Raw genomic sequence first — 12,578 nt, 5'->3', positions numbered from 1 at the left:
CATGAGATTTTGCTCAAGTATTTCAAATTCAATTTCACATATGAGAAAAGATCAAGTTATTCAAAGAATAACTATGATATTTTTGTCTCAATAAAAATTAATAAAGTAAAAGAAAATATGAGTTGTTAGATAGAATAGCTACAAGTTCTTGATTTATATGAAATTTTGTTTGATTAATCATCTATTCCTATATATAAAGGGGATACACTATTTTTTTTTTTTGGTGAAGCCTGTTGTATTTTGTTACTATTATATTGTACAAAGTATTTTTGTAGAATCGTTCAAATTTCACTCAAACTCAACTCCACTTGTTCTTCTCATAATTATTTAAATTTCCGCTCAATTTTCATCTATTATATTCTAGTATATAAATTGGCACTAACGATCATGTATGCCGGCAGTTTTTCCTACAAATTAATTTTATGTAGTTATTTTTTAAAAACTTAGTTATTTCATGCCGTAAAAAAGAATAAATTGTATAAGATAAAGTAAAATTGAAAGAAAAAAGTAGCTGGACTATTTTTTTTTTCCCACAAAAAATGAGTAAAGATATTCCCTAAGTATAGATATTTATAAAATAATCATGTTATTTAATTGAGTGAAGAATGATAAATTTATAAACTAGTTAAAATGAAGTGTAAAATTGAATAAAATTGAGTATTTTAGTTCTCTATCATTACTTGATGATTCCATTACCTCAATCTAAAGTACTCTACCATTATAATTAGCTGTAGCGAGCTGGTCAACTAATTATACTTTTAATTACAATAATTAATTATACTTAATTGTATAATGATGCATTGAACTAATCTTATTTTATATATGGCGAAAAGGCTAAAAGTACAATATAGTATAGTATGGAAAACTATGTAAATGACACTTAATTATGGTCTAATGATTTGCCTTACATAATTAATTAATTAATTAATTAATATCACATATATTATACCAAAGTATATAGAAACCAAATTAAGATAAGTACAAAAAACACTCGATCTACATGTGTTGGCTTTTTAAAAAGGGATGTTTCTCCGTCAAGTTAATTACATTAAATTGAAAAGTGGGTTTCAAAAGAATATTATAAATAGGATAAAGAATTTAAAGTTAAGCAAAATAATTATACCTCAAAGAAATTTTTGCCCCTATAGAATTGGGTTAGTAGCTAGGCACCTTTCCTTGTACTGGAGACAATGCTGTTTTTTATTTTATTTTATTTTATTTTATTTTATTTTATTTTATTTTATAAATAATATTATGTTGTGGTGTCTTGTACTTGAATTGGTGCTTTATGGTTTATGGGATTAACTATCTCTTAGGTGTAGTGGTGGATATGGTTGCTGTTAATATTGCTAAGTTTGTTGGCAGCATTTTTGTATCATAATCCTTGGTCTATACTATAGTTTTGTTTGTCATCTAGCTCTAATGAATAATATATAATGACAAATGATTTTTTTTTAAAGTATAATGGCAAATGTTATAATGCTTAAGAAACTAAATATATGAATTTTATAATTTTTTAAACATTTAGAAATTAAATTTGTTCTTTTCGGTACACAATGTTGTATGATTTCTCAACAAATGTCTTAGTTAACAAAACTCATTTTATATGGATGGTTATATCTTTGTTTATATCTGCTACTCTTTGCAATTTTAAATATAAGTAAAAATTGATTAACAAAAATTAAAATATTTAATTTAAATTTAAACTGAATATATTAATTTTTATTCATCCACACTTTTGTTTATTTTTTAAGTTTGAATTTCTACTATAGATGATTCTTTGAAAATAATGCATACTTGTTTTTATTATTGCAATAATCTAATTAAATTATTCAATTCAAGTAATTAATGAATTTCAATTGAAGATACATCGTTTAATATGATTTATAACTATCTCATACAAATTTTGAATTCCTCTCTTAACATTACAATGTTATGTTCATATCATTTACTTTTCATAAAAAAGAAAAATATACTAATTAACATGGTCGTCTTAAAAATTTTAGTGTCCGTTCTAATTTTAAAAATTGGATCCTTAATAAAAAAATTGCAATTTTAATAATTAAAAAATTAATAAAATAAATTTTATTCTTTATACAGATATCAATATACATGATGATATGCACGAATGCCGTACAATATCAATCTACACGATATGTGCTATTTGGTTAGGTTAATTTATGTAATAAAAAAATATGTACAAATAATGTCACATATTAGACTCAATATATATTTTGTTAACAATAACACAACAACCACAATTTTACACATAAAAGACACCGATTATAGAAATCAAAATTATATCAATATATACTACAATATCTATATTAGTTATCATATCTATTAACATATCTGTCTTGTCAGGTTGGAATTCATCACAAGCATATATCAAACCACACAAATCATAATTATTTTTGAACATGAATATTTTTTTATATAAAATTAAACTATATTCATATTTCAATCAAATTCATATGTAAAAGTTTCTCCAGAACCATATTTCAAATCACAAATTTTACTTTTGAGACAAACAATCTATACAAATTTACATCATTTTAGTTTTCAAATATTGATACTTATAAAATAAATAATAAACATTAATTCATCATTCGCAATTCAAATGCAATTCACGGAAACAATATAGTTAATCGTTAGTGACCGGTGCTGCCGCCGTCACAAACCGAATTGAGGGTTTGTGTAGTTGCACACTCTAAGAGTCGATCTTAACCATGAATGATTTATTACTTTGAATGATCACTACTTATTAGATTTTTATTGAATTAGACTACATTATTATTTGTATCCAGCACATTGATAATCATCCTAAGCAAAATTATTGTTAGGACCCACAACATATCATTTTTTGGATAGCTTCAAAATAATTTTTAGTTTAGTGTCTCTGTAATATTTTCTTCTTTATATAGGATTTTTTCTCTTCAAATTTTAAATTATTTTTTTAATTATAGATACACTTTTAATCACTTTATCAAAAATAGAATATAAATAAAAAATATTTAAAAATATGATGTATTTGTTATAAAATATATATTAACTTTTTTAAATACTATTTTTGTTTATATTTTAAACATAAAAAAGTATATTACATCTTTTCTGTAATACATAACAAATATTAGATACATTCTACAAATATAAATTAATCTGTTTTGTTGATAAAATAACAATAGTTAATAAATTTATTATTATTATCAATTTCTTTTAATTCTCATGATTTAGACAATGTGATTTTAAATTTAAGGAGAGAGGAAGTAATCAATGTGGAAATCGTTCTATCAAATAAAAATGCTAGAGTTGAGATGCAATTAATATAATCTAACTGTTATGAAAAGTACAAAAACACCATGATTCACATATATTCTAAAATAGAGAAGATTAATAAAAATAAGATAAAAATAGAAGAAAAAAATAAGAAAGTCTTTGCATTATGTTCTTTGAAGTACAATCCATATAATTACCGATTAATGTAATCTTCGAGATTTTTGAGTTGATAAATCATTTATTAAAATTTTGTAATCAATTAATTATAACATTTTATTCTTAATGACCAATTGGTTGGATTTATTTTATAGTATTGTTGATTTTAGATTTGAATTTAAACAATTTTAATTTCATAAAACTTTTTCAGCTAAAGAAATTGTATTATTAATAATAAGGCTAAACAACACTCGCGATCTCTTAATTTAATTTCAGTTAACGTTTTAGTTTTTTTTTTTTTCTTCTGATTTGATTATTTATTTTAATTTTAAGTGATAATGTGATCTTTTAGGTTTTAAAATATCAACAATGTTTTCTTTTTTTATTTTTTACAAAAAATGATTAAAATTTTCAAACAAAATCTATAAAATTAATAACCATCTTCAATATAATGCAAATTTCATCAAATGCATAACTCAAATATTCAAATAAACTCATATTTTCATCTTCAACAACATCAAATACATCAAATAAAGAATAAAAATATGAGTTTATTTAAAGATAAGCTATGAATTTGATGAAATTTGCATTATATCGAATATGATAATTAATTTTATGGATTTTGTTTGAAAATTTTGATAACTTTTTTGAATTGTTGTAAAAAAAAAAGATTACATTGTTGACATTTTAAAACATAAAAGATCAAATTGTCACTTAAAATTAAAATAAATGATCAAATCGAGAAAAAAAAGATAAATGACTAAAACGTTAACTGAAATTAAGTTAAGAGACTGTTGATGCTATTTATCCTAATAATAATCTTTGGACTATACATACATTTTGAATAGAATCTATTATTTTGATATAACTTAATAGTATTATTAGTTGTGATCATAGATTCGGATATAGTATCATTATCGAGTCCTGGTATGAATACGAGATATAATATTTTTTTATATAAATAAAAATGTATATGTTAATAAAAAATATTATTTTTTAATATAATTTAATTAAAAAAGTTAAATTATTTAATTCACAATATAAAATCACAATAAAAAAATTAAAATATCATAAACTGTATTGATTACACAAACAAGTGAACTCAAATATATAAAAAAATTATCGATTTTACTTGTAATAAAGTAATAATAAAAATAAAGTATCTACGAGTATCAGGATTGGGTAAGTATCTTGTATGAATCATTCATCATTTTAGAGGTACCTATGCTTAATAGACAATTGAAGTGTATAACTTTGCAATGATTAAATTGAATGGTTGTGATTTTATAGTCTTAGGACTTAAGTCATAAAAAAAGTTCAATCCAAAAAACTAGTTTATAAGACTTAAAAGATTTTAATTAACATTTGTATGGACTTATGATTGCTTTATCGGCATTAGTCTAATAGTTGCCCTTTTCATTTTTGATAAATTTACTCACCTTTCAGTATTTAAAAGAGTATCTTCATCGAACCTAGATAACATTTATGTATATGAATAATTTTCACAAAAAAATTAGTCGATTAGGTAGAAGAGTTAAAATACCGTTTTGAACACTTTATATATTCAACGTGTGACTTCTAATCCATGAAAACAACAAAATGTATATATATTATTGATGTATAAAAGTTACTTAATCCATCAATAACACAAGTATATTTTTGTTGATGAAATATAACAAAAATTGTTATATTTGAAAAAACATTAATAACATAACAATTTAGAGTAATTAATTGACTATGTAGAAATAATTAGATTCATTCATATCAATTAAAATCATAGACCTAATACCTCCTAACATTAAAATAAATTGAGAAAAGCTTAATAACTGAAGGGAAGTGGTGCAAAGCACACACAAAGACAAAAGTGATTTATATTAATTTACTTTTCACTTTTAAGTGTGGTAAAAGTGAGAACAGGTTAATTCAACCGCAGCAAATCGCAGAACTTGTTCGGTGGCTGTTCAAATCAAAATCCGGCGCCAATCTTGGGCCTTCCCCTTTTCCATGTGAGGCCCATAAATTTATTCTAAACTTTTATGTGTTATATTTTCTTATACTTCATTTCACCTTTTTGCATTAATGTTAATGCACAATGATGCTTGCTTTTACTTCATTATTTTTATATGCTTTATTTTTTTTCTTCCTCTTCTCTAATACTTAGATTTAACTATTTTACCTTATGTAAATACAATATTAAGATCAATGGAGATATATAAAGAAGATACGAGTTTAAATTTACAATACTTTATACGAGTTTGAATTCGCTAATATTTCATACATTATATATGAATTTTACTGCTTAAATTTAAATAAAAAAATGTTTACTCCTTTTGGATTAATGTTAATGCATAATAATTGTTGCTTTGGCTTCTTGCTACATAATTAATTCCCCTTTGTATCAAAGGGAGGGGCCTATAGAATATAGTAGCCAACATAATTGATTATATACTATTCTCCTCCTTTTGTCTATATATATAACTCTCTTGGCTCTCATTTTAGCTATCATAGAGACCTTGAAAACCCCACAAGTATCTATTTGTTTTTTGGTATACACACACCCTCTTCCTCCATTTAGTTTCTAGTTAGTTCACTTCATCACATCACATTGAGTCATGGGAGATAATGTTGTAGTGTCCTCCAATATGGAACTAGAAAGGTTGCTTAGCATGAAAGGTGGCAAAGGAGAAGCTAGCTATGCCAACAATTCACAAGCACAGGTACCCTCTTCTTTTCATTTGATTCTTAATACTTCATCTTCCCCATTCCCCTTGTCTCTTTCCATTTACAGACAAAAATAAACTCATTTTTCAATCAAAAATAGAAGACCACTACAAGTTATTGAGATAAAACGGGTGATCAAAATTAGAAACAAAATATATACTCTAATTTATTTTGTAAAAACATTTTGAATTTTTATTTTCTAAATTTTTTTGTAAATTTAATTTGTTAACAAAAACATAAGAGACACTTGAAAGTGAATAGTCATCTGTTTTTTTTTTATTTATAAATAATGATGTTGCTAAAAAAAAATTAATTTATTACAACGGTGATTAATTTATTTAATTTGATAATTCTGATTAACATTTCATCTTCTCTTTATTACAACGGTGATTGATTATCACTTCAAAAGTCTTACTTCTTTTTATTAACAAATTAAAATAAATTTATTTAAAAAATAATTTCACAAAATAAATTTATTTTTTTGGTAAATGTTAACAAACTTTAATGGTATTCCACTTATTTCTTATTTATTATCTACTAAGAGATAGTAAACACAAAATTAAGTGAGAAAATCATATAATTAAAATTTGAATTTATATGAACATATATACTTAAACTTCATATAATTAAAATACGACACTCTTAATCACGATTTTTTCATCCCCTAGATAACGAGTCATTCATTCATTTTCACTATCAATTGAGTCAACAACTCAATTGGTAGTGAGAATGAACTTGTAAGGGTCTGAGTTGCTACAATACTAATATATGCTTTTTTTTTATAATGACATTAATAGAATTAATGTTAAATATACGAAAAGAAGACAAATTGATTAATGAAAGGAGTATAATTTTTGTAGGCCATACATGCAAAGTCCATGTTTCATCTTCTAAAAGAAGCACTAGATGGAATTGAGGTTGATGCACCAAAAATTCCATTTGTTGTAGTGGATTTGGGATGTTCATGTGGAAGTAACACAATAAATGTTGTTGATGTGATAATAAAACACATAATGAAACGTTATGAAGCATTAGGATTGAATCCACCTGAATTCTCTGCTTTCTTCTCTGACCTTCCAAGTAATGACTTTAATACCCTTTTTCAACTCCTTCCTCCATTGGCCAATTATGGTGTTAGTATGGAAGAGTGTCTTGCTGCTGATAACCACCGTTCTTACTTCGCCGCCGGTGTCCCCGGCTCTTTCTACCGGAGACTTTTTCCGGCTAGGTCCGTTGATGTTTTTCACTCAGCATTTTCTTTGCATTGGTTGTCTCAGGTAATAATAATATATCAATTTTTGTTATATAATATATCATTATCTCTTTCTTTTTTCTTTTTTTTTAAAGTGTATTTATTTGAATATCTTGCAAATTTTTTATTTGAGGAAAAAAGTACATGACCACACTACTTATAAATAATACTAATTTGTATATATGAACATACAAATATGTTAAAACACAACAAACTAATAATTTAAGATATTAGTCATAAAATATAAAGGATTTTTAGACTAGTTGAGTTATAAATAGGAAGTTCATGATTCTTTTTCAGCTACTATAACATCTCCCCTTCCCCCTAGTATATACCTCATTTATTTTTATTTTGTAAAAAAAATATTCCTACTTCTCATACCTTAAGTATTAATTACAAAGAGAGAAATAAATAGAATTAAATAATAAATCAAGGTTAATCATGACAAATAATTTTATCAAAATATAAATAAATTTATTGATTTCTTTGGTACGTATAAATAACCAAGAGAGTATGTTAACTATTAATATTCTCTCATATAAAAAAAATCTATATTTCTTGTAATTTAATTTTATTATATTAGTATATAGTTATGGTTAGTTTTCGTTTTAAATACTTTTCAAGAACAACATTTTCAAATCATGCCATGACTTTCTATCTTTTACAAAACTTTTGATTGAATTTCAACTTCGAGGTATCATACATTTCTTGAAAACTTTTGGTCAATAAGGATTAAGTAGTTTTCTATGAACTTTTCACCATTTTCTTCCGTTTATGACTTTCTTATGGTCACCCCTACCCCACCTTTCATAGAATATGTGTAGCCTCTATCAATTATTTACTCTAAAATAAAATAATTTAAAACATTAATATATTTAATTTAAAATTAAGTTAAATACCTTAATTTTTTTAATTTTTTAATTTATATTTTATTATGGAATAATAATTTCCTCCACAAAATGCCAAAAAGTATTTCCCAATAATATATTTACAAATTTTCTAGATATATGATGCATTAGTTTGAAGCCTAAATCATAAACTATGGTCAAAAGTTATGCAACTAATCCAAAGTCTCTAGATTAGTTGAAAAAAGGACCTTACTTAATTTAGGGTCATAGTGACACGTATTTGGACGATTTTTTAATTAATATATGCATAGTAATTAAGCACTCACTCAACATCATATATTCTGAGCTCTTTAAGCTTATGATTACAGATTCAAGTTTTAGACCTTTTTCTTATAGAAATGTATCATTTTGATAGATTTAACTTGAAATGCGCTCAAAATTTTTAGAGCATCGATCTTCACAATTGTATATAAGATATCACGGAGACAATTTAAGGATAAAGTTATCAAAATTCTATAAATAAAAACAACATTGTGGATTATTTATTTATAGTTTAAATATAATTTTAGTTTATGCAATTATAATATCTAGTAGTTTTAATTTCTGTAAGTTAATTATTTTATTTATATTTTATCCTTATAAATTTAAATGTTTTTATTTTTAGTTTTGTCAAACGAATTGTTAAACAACGTGACATAATTTTATTAAATAATATATAACAATAACAGTTAAAAATAATAATTTTTATATTTGCAGAGACTAAGTTGATACAAAAATATTTATGAAGACTAAGAAAACACAATAATTATGTAAAATAAAATCATATTTATACCTTTATTTATGTTAATATATGGCCATAAAATATTGAATTACCACCAAAACTAAAAGTCAAAAAGGAAAGACATATGTTGAATTTGAGTAAAAAATGTTCCTTTGACTAGGGAGGCATAATTTCAGGTACCAGAATCTGTAGAGGAAAAGAGATCAATTGCATACAACAAAGGAAGGGTATTTATCCATGGTGCAAGTGACATAACTGCAAATGCATACAAGAAACAATTCCAAACTGACTTGGCAGGGTTCCTTAGCTCAAGGTCAGTAGAGATGAAAAGTAAAGGGTCAATCATGTTCTTGGTTTGTTTAGGCAGAACTTCTGTGGACCCCACAGACCAAGGTGGGGCTGGTCTCCTCTTTGGGACCCATTTTCAGGATGCTTGGGATGATCTTGTCCAAGAGGTAATTATTATCAATGTTAAAAAAAAAAACATTTTTATGAGTGCTTGTGTGTTAAATAGTGCACACCTCAACTGCATTTTTATGTTTGTTATTGGCAGACCAAAAAGAACTTTGGATAAAAACATAAATGATACATTGTTTTAGGTGTCTTATTAATTTTTCGAGTAAAGAGTTATATTACTCTTAAATGTGTGAAACATCCGTAAATCAAACAAATTTTAAAATGTTTTTCTTTAATCAATATTTTTAAATATATTTTATTTTAATTAATTTGATTATCAAATATACTTTTAATTGGTTAATTTAGTTGATAAAATTACTAATAAAAAATAAAAATATATTTATAATTTTAATACATATAACAATTATAATGTAATAAGTTCTCACGCATTTAGAGTCTATTTGAGAATTTTTTAAAAGAAAGTGAATTTTTCTTTTTTCTTCAAAATCTACCTCCAAACTAAACCTTAGGAACTAAAATGATTACTTGCACTTTATTTTTCACTTCAATTGCTATGATTTAAACAAGTTAATCCTAGCCATTTGATGACCACCACAAATTTGATCTAGCCATCTATATTTATCATGCTATTGCTACATCATGACAAAAGAAATAATAATGAAATGCTGGCTGGCTGCCAGACACTAATATTAACCAACAATTAGGTTTTTGGATGTTTTGAACAAAAAATCATCATCATGTCTTAAAAACAAGACAAAAAAGAATGTTTTCTCTTCTTTTCTGATCCATTTGCTTCTAATGATTTGGAATTTTGTAGGCTAAGGGCCCAAAAGTTGTCTTTGAACTGAACTAAAGTAATGTATATCATAACATGTTAGGCATCCAATATAGTGTAATTAAGAGAGTACAATTATAATAACATCATAATATGAGTCATATTATTTTGTATTTCATAACATATGTCTATGTCTAATGTAAATATGTGTTTGGTTTTACTCTAAGTATCACTAGAAATGATTTTATTTCTATCGAACGTGATTTTAGAAAAAAATATAGATGTTTAGTTGATATTACTAAAAATCAATTTTGTTTTTGACTATGTTTCGAATTAGTAAAAGTGACAAAAAGTAGTTTTTTGCACTTTGTTGAAAAATCTACACTAAATATGAATTGAGATATATTATAATTTTGAAAGAATATAATTTATATTTTATAATTTCAACAAAATCACATTATCAATGTAATTTTATCAAATTTAACGTGTTTTGTATAAAAAGTATACACTATTTAGGTTCAAACTTTTTTTCAAAGCCAAAACAATCAAATGAAAATCACTTTATGTCAATCTCAATTTGAATAAACACTAAAAACCAAACACACATTTAGTCACTTTTATTAGTCAAAAATCATCTTTCACTAAAAGTGTAAACTTAGTGTGAGGTGATAAGTACATTGTTTCAAACTTGTGTTTGAATAGTCAATTCTCTCCTTAAAAGTTGTCCAACCAATTAAGTCATATAAACTTTATCTAACTGTTATGTGTATGGTTTATGAATTAAATCATAAACAGGGCTTAATTAGCAATGAAAAAAGAGACAGTTTCAACATTCCAGTGTATGCACCAAGCCTACAAGACTTCAAGGAAGTTGTTGAAGCTGATGGTTCATTTTCAATAAACAAACTTGAAGTTTTCAAAGGAGGAAGCCCTCTTGTTGTGAACCAACCAGATGATGCAAGTGAAGTAGGAAAGGCTTTAGCCAACAGTTGTAGAAGTGTGTCTGGTGTTCTTGTTGATGCTCATATTGGTGATAAGCTTAGTGAAGAACTTTTTCTTAGAGTGGAAAAAAGAGCCACAAATCATGGAAAAGAGTTGTTGGAGAAGCTTCAATTCTTTCACATTGTTGCATCGCTTTCTTTAGTTCAATGAGGTGAGCCAGAGAAAAAGAAGAACCTTTGAAAGAAAAGTGCTTTATTGGTTCTCTTTTTTTTTGTTTCTTTCTTTTTCTTTTGTGTGTTATTTTACACTTTTGGTGGATAGAAAGAAGAATTCGGTTTTCTTGTAGTTAGAAAATCTCACGTTTATGTATTTGGTGTCTATCTTTAAAAGGTCGATTTTAATTTATATATATAATATAAGTTAAATTTTTTATCTTGAATTTGGATCATGTGATTTTGATCGAATGACCATTGATGTCTTGAATGGGTAAATGTAAGAATATCCCGACTGTACGGAGGTAGATCGATATGGAAAATCAATCAAAGACACATGAAAGAGATATAAAAAAAAAAATTTATATGTTATTTTTATCCTCTATTTTTCTCACTCATATGAAGTTATTGTTGACCTTATTACTTTCTATACATTAGTGCTTTTTGACTAATATCCTCTTGGATTAGAAAGAAAGAGAGCTAAGAAATTTCTTTCTTTCTTCACAGTTTATCATCATAGTGTTTATATGTCTATATTTTGTTAAATTTGCATGAATAGAATTTTGTCTTCTGTACTTAACAAACTTGAGTCTTGAAATATTCCTTGACCTAGTTGGCTTTATGCATCCACATTATTATTATTATTATTATTATTATTATTATTATTATTATTATTATTATTATTGTTATTGAATCATTTCAACTATGTTTTACTAAAAATGCAACAATCTTGAGTTTAATAACAAAACATATACATATTTAATTAATTGAAAAGGTCAATTGAAAAGAATGGCTAGAAAAGCAAACAATAATTGAGATAAAACAAAATAGGATAAAAACACAAAGCATCAACTGATTTTTAATTCCCTCCATGCATTTAAAAGTAAAAAATTACTCTAAAATATAGCACAGTAAGAAGAAAAAGACTATCATGTCCATAAAATGGGACAAAGGTAAAAATATATGTCCAAGTGCATTATATGCCACCAAATTACTTAGGTTACTCTTAAAATCCAAAAAGTTTAAACTTGTAGAAAGGGTTATATATGTTAATAATTTGAAACAAGATAAATCTATAATTATTTGAAATTTCTATAAAGAATTTAGAAGGTTTAGAAGTGTTTTAGTGGTAGAAAAGTGTGAAATACATTTAGAAATGTGTAGCAATTAGGAAGCTCTTAGAAGGGTATTTAAAGTA

At 25.2% G+C, this 12,578-nt stretch overlaps 1 protein-coding gene across 1 annotated transcript; it reads left to right on the top strand.

Moving 5' to 3' along the window:
- The first annotated feature begins 5,856 nt into the window (after positions 1-5,856).
- On the top strand, positions 5,857-11,607 carry LOC101501068 (indole-3-acetate O-methyltransferase 1). Its single transcript, XM_004500056.4, has 4 exons — positions 5,857-6,149; positions 7,014-7,430; positions 9,211-9,489; positions 11,022-11,607. Exons 1-4 carry the CDS (start codon positions 6,045-6,047, stop codon positions 11,376-11,378), a joined length of 1,158 nt encoding a protein of 385 aa, XP_004500113.1. The 5' UTR covers positions 5,857-6,044; the 3' UTR covers positions 11,379-11,607.
- The last annotated feature ends 971 nt before the right edge of the window (positions 11,608-12,578 follow it).

This window comes from Cicer arietinum, chromosome 5, assembly GCF_000331145.2.
Source record: "Cicer arietinum cultivar CDC Frontier isolate Library 1 chromosome 5, Cicar.CDCFrontier_v2.0, whole genome shotgun sequence".
NCBI classification, from domain to species: Eukaryota; Viridiplantae; Streptophyta; class Magnoliopsida; order Fabales; family Fabaceae; genus Cicer; species Cicer arietinum.
The sequence above is the reverse complement of the archived record's forward strand: the minus strand, read 5'-3'. Positions and strand labels throughout refer to the sequence as shown.